Source organism: Armigeres subalbatus, chromosome 3 (genome assembly GCF_024139115.2).
Source record: "Armigeres subalbatus isolate Guangzhou_Male chromosome 3, GZ_Asu_2, whole genome shotgun sequence".
Classification (NCBI taxonomy): Eukaryota; Metazoa; Arthropoda; class Insecta; order Diptera; family Culicidae; genus Armigeres; species Armigeres subalbatus.
The window spans coordinates 177,657,741-177,672,465 of record NC_085141.1 but is presented as its reverse complement, the minus strand read 5'-3'; the positions used below and the strand labels follow the sequence as shown (position 1 = coordinate 177,672,465).

The window sequence follows — 14,725 nt, the reverse complement described above, 5'->3', positions numbered from 1 at the left end:
CATTTACAGACGACAAAATGATTGACATACTTTTGGCCACGCTTTTACACTGCGTACTCCTATGTGCGTCGTAGCGCTGCAGTAAATCTGCTGGACAGGACAGAAAGTGTGGAAAAGCGGGCATCGAGCGGCTACCTTCTATCAAAGCTGTGGCACCACCAACGAGCTGGGAACCGGCTTCATAGTGCTGGGCAAGATGCGCCAACGTGTGATAAAAGGCCGTTTCTTCAACTACAGCATCATCAACGTGCACTGCCCACACGAAGGAAACCCGACGACGAGAAAGAAGCGTTCTACGCACAGCTGGAGCAGACATACGATGGATGCCCACTGCAGGACGTCAAAATAGTCATCGGCGATATGAACGCACAGGCAGGAAGGGAGGAAATGTATAGACCGATCATCGCAGTGGATAGTCTGCACACCGTATCGAATGATAACGGCCAACGATGCTTCGCAGCCTCCCACAGAATGGTAGTCCGAAGTACCTTCTTTCCCCGCAAAAACATTCACTAGGCCACATGGAAATCATCTAACCAAGAAACGGAAAACCAAATCGACCATGTTCTAATCGACGGTGAATTATTCGCCGACATCACGAACGTCCGCACTTACCGCAGTGCGAATATTGAATCCAACCACTACCTCGTTGCAGTATACCTGCGCTCAAAACTCAAGACGGCGAATGTGAGCAGTTAGTGGAAGAGATTTTCCGGACGAAAAAGCGCCAGCAGGAATATCGAGACCGTGAACAGACGGAGCAACTGTACCGCGCTAATAACACACGAAAGTTCTATGAGAAATTGAACCGTTCACGTAAGGGCCATGTGTCACAGCCTGATATGTGTAAGCATAAGCGGAAACCTTCTTACGGACGAGCGTGAAGTGATCCAAAGGTGGTGGCAGCACTACGAAGAACACCTGAATGGCGATGTGGCAGACGAAGATGGCGGTATGGTGATAAACCTGGGGGAACGCGCGCAGGACATAATTTTACCGGCTCCGAATCTCCAGGAAATCTAGGAAGAGATTGGCCGGCTGAAGAACAACAAAGCCCCTGGGGTTGAACAACTAACAGGAGAGCTATTTAAACACGGTGGTGAGGCACTAGCTAGAGCGCTGCACTGGGTCATTACCAAGATTTGGGAGGAGGAAGTTTTGCCGCAGGAGAGGATGGAGGGTGTCGTGTGTCCCATCTACAAAAAGGCGATAAGCTGGATAGTAGCAACTATCACGCAATCACATTGCTGAACGCCGCCTACAAGGTACTCTCCCAAATTTTATGCCGTCGACTAGCACCAATTGCAAGGGAGTTCGTGGGGAAGTACCAGGCGGGTTTTATGGGCGAACGCTCCACCACGGACCAGGTGTTCGCAATTCTCCAAATACTGCAGAAATGCCGCGAATACAACGTGCCCACACATCACCTATTTATCGACTTCAAACCCGCATATGATACAATCGATCGGAACCAGCTATGGCAGCTAATCCACGTACACGGATTTCCGGATAAACTGACACGGTTGATCAAGGCGACGATGGATCGGGTGATGTGCGTAGTTCAAGTTTCAGAGGCATTCTCGAGTCCCTTTGAAATGCTCAGAGGGCTACGGCAAGGTGATGGTTTTTCGTGTCTTTCGTGAAAGGGATAATACGAAGAGCAGGGATTAACACTCGTGGTACAATATTCAATAAGTTTGTCCAGCCATTTGGTTGCGCCGATGTCATTGATATTATGGCACGTAACTTTGAGAAGATGGAGGAAGCCTACATCAGACTGAAGAGGGAAGCTAAGTGGATCGGACTAGTATTTAACACATCGAAGACAAAGTACATGATAGGAAGAGGTTCAAGAGAAGACAACGCAAGATGAGCCACGGCGGGAAATTATGAGAAAAAAATATGTTCACCTTGAAGATGAAGCTTTTTATTTAAACCTTGTTTTGAAGTTTCAACAAACTACCCACTACAATTTTAGATGAAAATGTTATCTTCTTTATTTCTAATTCTAGCAATGTACAATGTTCTAGAAAGTTGTTCCTTATTTAATTTCGATGCACTTTGCTGAAAAAAACCATTGTTGTACGTCATTTGTATCATTTGTTATGATAAATTCAATAAATAATGTTTGGGTAACCCTAAAAAATCAATATTTTGATTGTAACTTTTTGGATTTAATTTTTAATCAAGTGACGTCTTCTACAAAGTTTTAGAGCATAATAAAATGCACGTGTTGGTTACACATTCGAAGACGCATACTGGCTGGAAATCGTACGTTTTTTGGACTACACAGAGCACTCCGATCGAATAGACTTCGCCGCCGTACCAAACTGGCTATCAACAAAACGCTCATTAGAGCGGTAGTCCTTTACGGACACGAGACCTGGACGATGCTCGTGGAGGACCAACGCGCACTTGGAGTTTTCGAAAGGAAAGTGCTGCATACCATCTGATCTATGGTGGAGTGCAGATGGCGAACGGTACGTGGAGGAGGCGAATGAACCAAGAATTGCATCAGCTGTTAGGAGAACTATCCACGGTCACACCGCGAAAGTCGGACGACTGTGGTGGGCCGGGCACGTAGCCCGGTGAATTTGGGCAGAATTTTATTCATGGTCCACAAAGCTTAAGAGTTTAACAGTGTAGCGCATGATGTTTTACTGCGGGGTAGCAAACTGTTTTGTTCGTCAAATATTGCGTAAAATATGCTTTTACAAAACTATTAAAAATTAAATTCTGAACGAAGCTATTGTTACGTTATTAAGCCTGTTGCATAGATGTGTTTAAAAGCCTCATAACGATATATAAATATGTTTCTTTTGAGACAAAAAACGTAAGAAAATTATTTCTAGGAGGGGCCAGTTTGAACGCCCCCCATCCTTCCCTAAAAGTCTTAAAAATCAAAACCGCCCTGATTAAAAAATATAGCTTTGTATTCATCACATTTTACACGCCCAAATCGAAAATTTGCCTTTTGGTAGTTTTGCTCACTCCTTTATATGAGGCTGTCCTATTGTGGAATTGTGGGAATTTGAAGTAGGGTAGCGTTTCAAAATCTTGGAAGAACCACATCTTACAGGAAAGATGCCTATATGTTATGTGTTAGGATGTAAGAAAATTAGCTGGAAAGTGAAATAAGCTCTACTAACACAATTCAATGTCTACAACAATATCTTAATATCTGCTTTAAGCAAGTGAAAAATATTATTATTCTAAAAGATGTATTTACTCATGTAACAGGAACTTTGAACATGATGCAATAGTGTCCGATACTGAGGGAAACTTTTCGGAATCGTGAATTTACACCAAAATCCATCATCAAAATACATCGTCGAAAAACCTGTTCAATTGATCAAATATATCTTGTATAAATCATCAATGATCATATATTATGTAGCCCGGGGCTGGATGGTCTTTCCCTACTGTAATATCCCGTTTTTATCGCCCCCAAGCGTCAAAATCGGTTTAACGCTGTATTGAACATGAGTAAGTAGTGCTGCTTCCAACTATAAAAATACTCCCAACTATATAAATTTACATTATTATTGATGGTTCTCGGCAATGATCCGACGGGCACAAGAAGGTGATGTGCGCAGCGAGCAAGGTGGATCGATCAGATGGATGATGGAGGACGATTTGCGAACCCTCCGTAGATTGCGTGGTTGGCGACGTGCAACCATGAACAGAGCCAAATGTACTGCACAGGCTACTCCGGCCTTAGTCTGAGTAAATAATAAAAACATTAGTGACGACCAAATGGATTTATACCTGGACATTCCACTGCCACTGCCGTGCTATTTCTAGAATCCGTGTAAAAAAGCCGAGTAAAAAATCTGTGTAAAAAAAGAATTGAGTGTACATTGAAGACGGTTCTTGTAAATAAATAAACAAATAAATATTTTAGTCGAACTTCTGAAAGCCTTCCATTTGATGGGCTACGATATGGCGCTAAGGATTCTTCACAACGGCAGCCCTTACTTTGCACCGTTCAATGTGCAAAAACGATCCATAAAAAAAATGAAATATTATCCGTTTATAACATCTGAATATTACATAAAACGCTACCATAAATCCATAAAATTCCAGAGATTCCATAACCAATAACATTTCGATCCATAAATCTTTGAAAAATAATCCATAAAAACTATATTTCGATCCATCCAATTTCAAATTTGCGCAATTTTTATTCTGATGATGATCCATAATTTCAGTAATATGATTCGTAATTTTGGTCATATCATCACGATAAAAATTGCGCAATTTTAAATTGTCAAATTTTATGGATCAAAATATAGTTTTTATGGATCTTTTACATTTTCCAAAAATTTATGGATCATTTGTCACACGTTCATGGGAAAATAGCAAGAATTGTATTGTTTTTCTTGACCATGTTAATGGGACATATTTCCCTATTAATTGCTAAACTTTAGCTCAGTTATGGATCGAAAAAATATTCTTTATGGAATCTCCTGAACTATTTAATGAATTAATGGTATCGTTTTATGGAAGATTCAGATGTTATTTATGGACCGTTTTTCATTTTTTATGGATCCTTCTTTATTGTTTAAATGCAAAAGTATGTTTTGCCCTTGACAACGGTACCAAGCACAACACAATTGCAACATGATAACAGATTACGTGTGGTCATTGGAAGTAGTTATCCCTCAGTGGTGATGATGCCTTTCTCGATTCAATACCGTAAAACCTCGCTCATTCGAAAGTGATTGGTGTCGAGTGAACGGGGTACCGTTTAAATTCAAAAAGGTTAATTTCGTTCCCCTGTGTAAGATTAGTGAATAAAGTCGAATATTCTCGCTTAACTTTTCAAAAGGATTTAAGTAACATTTTTTCATTAAATAATTTGAGTACTGCAAATGAAAATTGTCATGTTAATTAATTATGTTAATTATGTTAATCAAATTAATTCATGAAAAAAATGTTGTTATTATACACCAAAAAGACTTTGTATGTATCAGCAGAGATCACGCGAAAACTGCAAGTATTCATCAGCCAATGTTTACATTTTATAATTCGAGCTAGGTGGCCTCACAACTTGATCTCGTATGCTGAGATCCATCGACGATGCTATCAAAAACCGATAGAAATAGAAATTCTAGTGTTCGTGTTTTGTGGAAAATTCGTGGAATGTCAAACTCAATCGAAAAGTCTCAGGTAATCAAACTTACAGATTAAATTTGATTATTAATTTCGAAGCCTTGCCATAAGTTAAGTTAAAGTTTCTTTCAAGTTTAAAAGACAACAATGTATAGTTTGGACATTCACAGATATGAATCTATTTTTGGATAACTTAATTGCAATGTTATAATTAGATCTCACCATAGTGCACATTATTTTCTAACGAAACGAAAAACAGAAAGGATAATTCAGAAAATAAATAAGTGTTTCAGCGACTGTCGTCTTAATTGGTAATATTCAAGAATAACAAATTGTGTGGGAAATGGAAATGTAAAGACTCAAATTCAGTCGCTAGTTTTGTCTGCCTCAACTGCTGTTTTTTTGGCGGGAGAACCTTCAACCTCGACGGTGGCAGAGTCCGGTTTCTTTCTCTTGATAAGGTGCGTGATGTCGGTGGGTTTTGCGCTAGACGAGGTTCCGTTGGAGACCGACGATGATGACGAAGGACCGGCACTGTCAAAGCCATTGGTTGTCTCTCCCTTGACGATGATTTTGGACAGTTCACGTTTGACGGCTTCGATGGACTGAAAATAAAAGAAAGCAACATTCAGAAACCTTCCAATAGTTGACATTGCTATAAAACCATTTGCTTTTAGTGATGATTGTCCATTGGGAAATATTGTAATGAATACGAAGCGCAAATTACAGAGAAAAGAATAAGTTCATAGCACTTATACGGGTTGTTTTGGATTAGCATTATTACGGTGTAAATCATAGATTGGAAACTAGTGATTACTAATGTTTCACCAAATCTATAGAATGCTATCACAAATCAAGAAAGAGAGGAGTCCTAGATTCCAGTCAAAGATAAAAACAAAAATACATGAGGGTTACTACTCCTGACCAGTACTGCAAACGGTCGTGATGTCATAAGACAGAGAGGCGCCCTAGTGCAGCGGTTGCGGTGCTTCCAATGGCGGATCGAATATCTCTCCAGCCATCTTCAAGAGATGCTGCGCCTAGCTGCTCTTCCGTTGGGAGTGCCACTTCCAGCTGCTGCGCGTAGTCTTGGGCTAGTCTACCGTCTTGTAGCCGCCCAATGTTTAGCCGCGGCGGACGAGTCGTTGATCACCGTCGAGAGTTTTGAACGCAGACTTACTGCAACGAGGTAGTGGTCGGATTCAATATTCACACTGCGGTAAGTGCGTACGTTCGTGATGTCGGAGAAGAATTTACCATCGATTAGAACGTGGTCGATTTGGTTTTCAGTTACTTGATTTCCATGTGGCCTTGTGGATATTCTTCGGACTACCATTCCGCGGGAGGCTGCAAAGTTTATGCATCGTTGGCCGTTGTCGTTCGATACGGTATGCAGACTATCCGGTCCGAAGACCGGTCTATACATTTCCTCCCTTCCTACCTGAGCGTTCATGTCACCGATGACGATTTTGACGTCCCGCAGTGGGCATCGATCGTATGTCTGCTCCAGCTGCGCATAGAACGCTTCTTTCTCGTCGTCGGATCTCCCTTCGTGTGGGCAGTGCACGTTGATGATGCTATAGTTGAAGAAACGGCCTTTTATCCTCAGCTTGCACATCCTTGCGTTGATTGGCTGCCACCCAACCACGCGTTGGCGCATCTTTCCCAGCACTATGAAGCCGGTTCCTAGCTCGTTGGTGGTGCCACAGCTTTGGTAGAAGGTAGCCGCTCGATGCCCGCTTTTCCACACTTTCTGTCCTGTCCAGCAGATTTCCTGCAGCGCTACGACATCGAAGTTGCGGGGATGTAATTCATCGTAGATTATCCTGTCGCAACCTGCCTAGCGACTTGCAGTTCCATGTTCCAAGCTTCCAATCGTGATCCTTTATTCGTCGCCTAGGTCGTTGCCGATTGTATCAAATCGTATTATCTTCTATTTCGTTCGTAATAGTTGTTTTTAAAGGTGGCTTAATGGGCCTGCGAAAACCTCCTGTCTCGTCGGAGGGTCGTCGTGTCAAGGCTGTTTAGCGTCCCACCTAATACCAGGACTTGGACTTGTGCGCTTTGAGCGACACACGGTCGCTTTGGCGGAGCCTACTTGCGGATTCATGCAGCTTTTTATAGAGGTTTAACAGGGCCCACTGTCAAACTCCACCACATCCTAGGCAGGCGTTACAACTCGCAGATGACCTGGGGAGGGATCGTCAAGCCATTGGACTTAATTCCTGCTGCCCTTAGTCCCTTAGCGGCTACTAAGCTCCTGCGATTTCGGTGATTTGAGGCCAAGTCATCTACTGGCGTCATCCAGTCAAGATCCGTATTCGTAAGAAAAACACGCAAGGCCAATTGCGGCTTTGACTGCCGACGTGCAGATGGAAGCAACAGCACATGCTGGTATGCTGGTATCATATGTCGTTTTCTTTTTTGTGGTGTAGCTACACCGGAAAGTGCATCTTTTTGCACCACATAAACGAACATTTACAGTGCAGTCCCAATAAGATTGCGAAAGTATGTGTGACATCGATCATCTTCCATGATTCTGTCATATTTGTTTTTGTTCTTGCTGCCTGCTTTGAAATATGTATGTTATTCCAATAATTCTTGTTGGGCTTAAATTGAAATTGTATGAATAGTGTCACTCTTATAGACATTTTACTTTTACTTTCTGTTTAATTGCTTCGATTATCTAAAGCCACCTAAAGCTGAACACAGTACTCACTGTCTGACAGATCATGAAAACGATGCATGATATTTCAAAACGAATCAAATATTGCAAAATTTTACGGCCAATAATTCATTATACGTAGTATAGGGTATAAGATAAGAGCTTCTTTGTTTCTGATGGAAGTATTTAAATATGCAAAAGCATATTCCAATAAATCACAATACAAAACTACAAGTAGATTGATTTTTGGGTTTTCATTGGGAATTCTTGGGCCATTTCAGGTTTTTGAGAAGAATGTTGGATTCTGAGGGAAACGTTTTCACTAATCCTTAATTTGCTAATATATTACAACTATTATTGCGGCGAACTTCGTTTCGTAAGAGACATACATTTTTCTGAGCATTCACAAATTAAGTAGAAAGTAGAATGTGTTATAAACGAAATTGGTTTCCCTAAGCTTTCCAGATATTTATTAAACGAATTAAAAAAGCTCGAAACAGGTTATACATTCTAAACTCGATTCTAAACTAATCTTGTTGTACATGTACATTCGTGATATGCTGATTGAGCTAATATCCGTTTAAAATTACGCCATTTATTATAATAAATATGATAAAGAGTAACTTGATGCCAATCTACAAACATTCAATTTTCTATTCCACTTGAACACGATATTTATTAAGATTAGCTATGAATAGGCTATAACACATCGCCTCATCTATTGAATTTTAGTTTTAAGAGGTGACCTGGCAGCCATTTGAACATATGTACTGAGACTTTTACATTACAATTCACAAATTATGTTCAATTATGCTAAATCAACTAAGGTACAGTGGGGCAAGTGGGTAAAGGAAATCGTATATGTCATGGTCATCAAGTCATAAAAGTTGAATATAATATTGAAATTGATCATATTTATGACATAACGAATCATCTATCCAATCTTTATATGCCTGCGAACAAGATCTTTGAAAAATACTTTTAGGATACAAAATATTTGGAAAACAAATAAATCGGTTTCAATTTTTCACTTGCCCCACATGTGGGGTAAGTGAAAAAATGATTTTAAAAGAGGATTTTTAAATATAAGAACACATTTTCTGTTCATATATTTCATGCAAATGATAATTATACTGAATAGAGCATAACTGTGATCTGTTGTGACACTTCATGAAAGTCAAAGGGCACTAGAGTCCCTCCATTAGAATTCCAGAATTTTATGTTTTTATGTTTTCTTTACTTGAATTTTTTGAGATCTACGCGTAAAAAAATAACCTTATATGTTATGGCAAAAACCATTCGAAAATACTTATACTCTTCATTATGCCACCTAATGAATGATCACATATTAAAAAGCTAATAACATTCATAAGTTAATGAAAAGTATAAGTTTCGGAATGTATGTGACTAATGCGATGTATGAGTTTTTTCTTATAGAGTAGAGTGGGGCAAGAGTACGCACTTAGTTTTCAATCGATCATGTGGCCCTTATGAAGCAAGCTTCTACATATCAAATCAGTGTCGATGATTCATATACTCTTCCTTTATGTTACCCAGTGGAAAAAATATTGAAATTATTGAGATTCGTTTTAGTAGAACCCTTATTGCAAGACAAGTGAAAAACGCACTCTTACCCCACCGGTGGGGTAAAAGTGCGCATCGGGTGGGGTAAGAGTACGCATTTATCCAATCATGTACTTTTAGTATATATTAACACAAATAAGAGTTAATAACATTTAATTGATGTTTAGGGTCTGTCTCATTTGGAGAATTAAACTTAAAAGTGACAGTTCGAAAATTAGCAAATAACCCGGTAATAAGAATCGCTGGTGCTGCCCAGCAATTCCAATAAGACATCGATGCAAAATGATTCGATATCTGTCAAAAGTAATCTTGCTCTGCGAGCAGGGTTATTTGATAATTATTGAAATGTCACTTTTAAGTTTAATTTCAGTTTAATTATCCAATTGAGACAGACCCTTAATGGGCATATATTAGGGAATGTTTAAAGATTACGTAATTCTTAAAGGGGGAGGGGGTCCTAAAAATGTGCACTTTCATACGAAAAACCATTGTTTTTTTATATATACAAAAACCTACAAGGGTAAAAATATATATCAGGTTTCGTGTGGCGTACCAATCACGTAGCGTAAAATTTGGCTATTTTATCACCCCTCCCCCCTATCTTAAACTATTTGTATGAATCCTCTAAAAATTATATGGATCGTCACACATCTCGCAACCCCTCCCAGCTAAACGTTGAGTAATTTATGAATGTTTCTTTTGATTAAATGAAATTATCATTTAGATGAAATTGTGTTTTCGTACTATGTTTAGGTGTACAACAAGTCTTCATACCATTTCATTATTTCGCTTCAGTGCTTTGTTCGCTAAGTCCTTTCTAACACCGAATTACTTAAACTTATCCTAAAAACTTGTGATAATTTCAAATTCTGTCCCTTTTTTTTGGTTGTGGATCTTTACGCTTTGGAAGAAGTCTTATTTCAGGCGGAGATACGGGTTTGACATCATAACTTGAAGATTCATATGCGTACTCTTGGCCCACCGGTTCCTGCGTACTTTTACCCCACAGTCCCAAAAATTATTCAAGTAATGGTTTTGACTTCTTGGAAAACCAACCGGATTGGTGTTCTGTACCATAAAGTACTCTATACAATAGGTTATCGAAATGGTATAATGTTCACCTGATTGAACGTATATATGGTAATGAAATACTAGTTGCGGAAATCCAATTATTTTTAGCAAAATGATCAAAAAGTTATCTAACTCCATATCTCCCTTGTTGTTTATTCAAATCGTTTACAATTACACATGATAATAGTTGGCCAGAATACCTGTCAAACTGATGCAATGCTGCTAGTTTATCTTTTTTTATTACTTCAAAAAATCGAAAACGTACTCTTACCCCACGCGCACTCTTGCCCCACTCTACTCTACATGTCATTAAGCGCCTGCTTTGGCAAAAAAGTATTAGAAATCTTAATAATAAAATACATTAATTTTTTTTACGTGTAATATCTCATCTCCATTTGTCTCTAACACTACTTTCTATTTCAGGCTTATATAGTAAGATAAAAAACCTTGGCGATAATTCAGAGAAATTATCTTTGAAATATTCATCAAACCTGTAATCATATTGTGTTTCATTAACAATCCGCTTATGATTTCAGTAGAAGAGTCTACATTAACAAATAAATAAATTTTATAAATTTCAACTAAATAAATCATAATTGTTGATATATGTGCAATAGTAGTGATTCTTGTATTTGAACTATATAAATAACACTTTTTCACGAATTATTTATCAAACATAGATTATTTAAAACACTGACACGCTTGGCACTTTGGGTTTCTGATTTAGTATTACCACGTATCACTGTAATAACCAAAAGCCTTCGAAAGAGTTCAAATTGGTATCATTTGTTTATATACGCTTAATAGAAATTATTTGTGTTTGGAAAAATAGAGAATATAGAATTTTTTGATGTTGATGTTCATGAATTCAAAACTACAAAGAAAACCAACTTATCAATGCACTAAAAAAAAATATTTGTATTTATTGACACGCAAAACAACTTGTGCAAAAGATAAACTTGAAAGGTTAATAAACTTTTACTCTCGCATGTTGAAATGGTTCATTATTTTATGTTTCACTTATTCAACGCATTGATTTGAATGACCTTGTATGATAGTGAAGTGAAATTGAATAATTCTGTGCTTCATCAGTGAACCCACTTACCCCACTGTACCTTATACGTTTTCAATTCCATGGATTAATCAGCAAAGGCTCAACTAAAACGTGACCCATGTAATACAATGTGAGATAGCAAAGCTAGACTGTAATTATTGCTATTGAGTCATTAGATAATAAAAATCAACAAAATCTCAATAGATCAAAGCTGAATATTCAAAATCTGAAAATGTTATGAAAATCCTTTGCAAATACCAAAAACTTGGAATTCAAAAGAGTTTATGGAATGATTCTTCACCTCAAGCTAGTTGATTTTTCCAAAAGATACTTCGAAGAACAAGTTCTGATATTGGTTCAAAATTTTGGAACTATTTTCAAGTTGCACAAAAAAAAACTTGTTTATTAGAATAATTTCATGACTAATAATATATTCAAACCGATGGTCAAGGTAATGAAAGTATAAAATTTAATAGCATGAATTAGTACAATACAACTGGTTGAATGTAAGCAATTTCTTTTGCCTTGATTCATCGCCTTTTATAAACTTAACTTTTATAAACTAATCGATTAGTAAATGTCCTACACTGTTTTTAATTATCCTTTTCTTATGACATACATAAAACTACATTTTTATTTATTTTACATTAGATAAATATAATTAAAACGCGCAATTACCATTCCCACTTTATTAAAAAATCTAACTCCAACGCGCACCCGGCACATCAAAGCCGAAGCCAAAACAAAACAGAATTTGACAGCAACAAGCACGTGACATGCGGCTGTATTGGTAACACCACCATTCGAACAAGCAGCACTCTCGATTTTATGCGTGGTACACTTTCCGTACGGTGCACGAAAAAGTGTGGTTTGAGTGTAGAGTGAAAACCAAAAACGAACAATTTCAGTGCAGAAAGTGTACACCCGGTGCAGCTACACCGCAAAAACGAAAACGACAATAGTAAGTACGGCGATGGAGTTCGTGGAGCTACCGGTCGTCAAAAAAAACTAAAGAGCCGCCCATGTACTGTCACTAGGATATACCGGAAATAGACGAGCCAGTTTAGTCATGCCATCGTCTTCACATCTTGGATCGAACTTCGCATATTCGATTTCTCGTTGGAATCAGATGTATCAATTATTACGACAACCAGCAGAGTAAACCGCCTGCGTCTTCTGCTCTTCAACTACATGCAGCAAATAGATCAACGATAAGGTACAGTGGGGCAAATGAGTAAAGGAAATCGTATAGTTCAGGTTCATTAAGTCATAAAAGTTGATCAGGGGTTGAAGGGGCCCTCTTTAACCGTGCGGTAAGACGCTCGGCTACAAAGCAAGACCATGCTGAGGGTGGCTGGGTTCGATTCCCGGTGCCGGTCTAGGCAATTTTCGGATTGGAAATTGTCTCGACTTCACTGGGCATAAAAGTATCATCGTGTTAACCTCATGATATACGAATACAAAAATGGTAATTTGGTTTAGTAACCTCACAGTTAATAACTGTGGAAGTGCTTAATGAACACTAAGCTGCGAGGCGGCTCTGTCACAGTGTGGGGATGTAATGCCGATAAGAAGAAGAAGAAGATGTTTATGGTAAAAAGAATTATATGCCCGCCGAAAATTATATGCCCTGCTAAGCCATTTCCAAGCAAAGAAGATTTTCACTACTCTAGATTTGGTTTGAGCGTATTACAATGTGCTTACCGTAATATTGTTTGGGCATTTGATTGAAGGTAAAACATTTACTGTATTCAACGACCATCGTAACCTAACCTATATTCTAGATTCCATCTTTACACACTTTACACTTTACACACACATACAAATTTTGAAAAAAATAGTTATTGCTTTGCCTGTTTTTTACCATGGGTGGGGCAAGTGAAAATTTTCTGACACTGAATGCATTTCTCTATTTTTCCAAACACAAACGTATATAAACAAATGATAGCAATTCGAACTCATTCGAAGGCTTTTGGTTATTACAGTGATACGTGGTAATACTAAATCAGGAACCCAAAGTGCCAAGCGTGTCAGTGTTTTAAATAATCCATGTTTGATAAATAATTCGTGAAAAAATGTTATTTATATAGCTTAAATACAAGAACCACTTCTATGGCAAATATATCAACAATTATGATTGATTTGGTTGAAATTTATAAAATTTATTTATTTGTTAATGTAGACTCTTCTACTGAAATCATAAGTGGATTGTTAATGAAGCACAATATGATTCCAGGTTTGATGAATATTTCAAAGATAATTTCTCTGCATTATCGCCAAGGTTCATTATCTTACTATAAACCTGAAATAGAAAGTAGTGTTAGACACAAATGGAAATGAGATATTAGATCTCAAAAAATTCAAGTGAAGAAAACATAAAAGCATAAAAATAATTTAATGGAGGCACTCTAGTGCCCTTTGACTTTCATGAAGTGTCAAAAAGCATCACAACAGATCACAGTTATGTTCTATTCAGCATAATTATCATTTGAATGAAATATATGAACAGAAAATGTGTTCTTATATTGAAAAATCCTCTTTTAAAATCATTTTTTCACTTACCCAGGAGGGGGCAAGTGAAAAATTGAAACCGATTTTTTTGTTTTCAAATATTTTGAGTCCTAGAAGTATTTTTCAAAGATCTTGTTCGCAGGCATATAAAGATTGGATAGACAATTCGTTATGTCATAAATATGATCAATTTGAATATAATATTCAACTTTTATGACTTGATGAACATGAAATATACGATTTCCTTTATCCACTTGCCCCACTGTACCTTAAATCAAAGAAAACAGAATGGTAATATGTTAATGAAGCGCCTGTTAAGAAAACTCCGCTGTGAACCCTTTTTAATTAACAGGCTTGGCAGTCATAAGAGGCCATGGGTTCAATTTCAGATCGTTTCCATTCCTTATCACATTGGCTATCACATTCTATTATATCACATTGGCTTCTACTCTCTTCATTGGCATTACATCCCTCACTGGGACATTGCCGCCTCGCAGCTTAGTGTTCATTAAGCACTTCCACAGTTATTAACTGCGAGATTTCTAAACCAAGTTACTATTTCTGCATTCGTATACTGCATTCATCGCTAACACGATGATACTTTTATGCACAGGGAAGTCGAGACAATTTCCAATCCGAAAATTGCCTAGACCGGCACCGGGAATCGAACCCAGCCACCCTCAGCATTGTCTTGCACGGCTAAGGAGCGCCCCTATCACATTGGC

The 14,725-nt window shown here is 38.1% G+C and overlaps 1 protein-coding gene across 2 annotated transcripts in view; it reads right to left on the bottom strand.

Annotated features, from left to right (window-relative positions):
- Positions 1 to 5,265: 5,265 nt before the first annotated feature.
- LOC134219077 (protein NASP homolog) overlaps positions 5,266 to 14,725 on the bottom strand; it is an 87,395-nt gene continuing 77,935 nt past the window's right edge. For both annotated transcript variants that reach the window (XM_062697751.1, XM_062697752.1), the window contains exon 4: positions 5,266 to 5,720. In XM_062697751.1, coding sequence (XP_062553735.1) covers positions 5,481 to 5,720 — 240 coding nt within the window. In that variant the 3' untranslated portion in view covers positions 5,266 to 5,480. The remainder of the gene's footprint in view (positions 5,721 to 14,725) is intronic.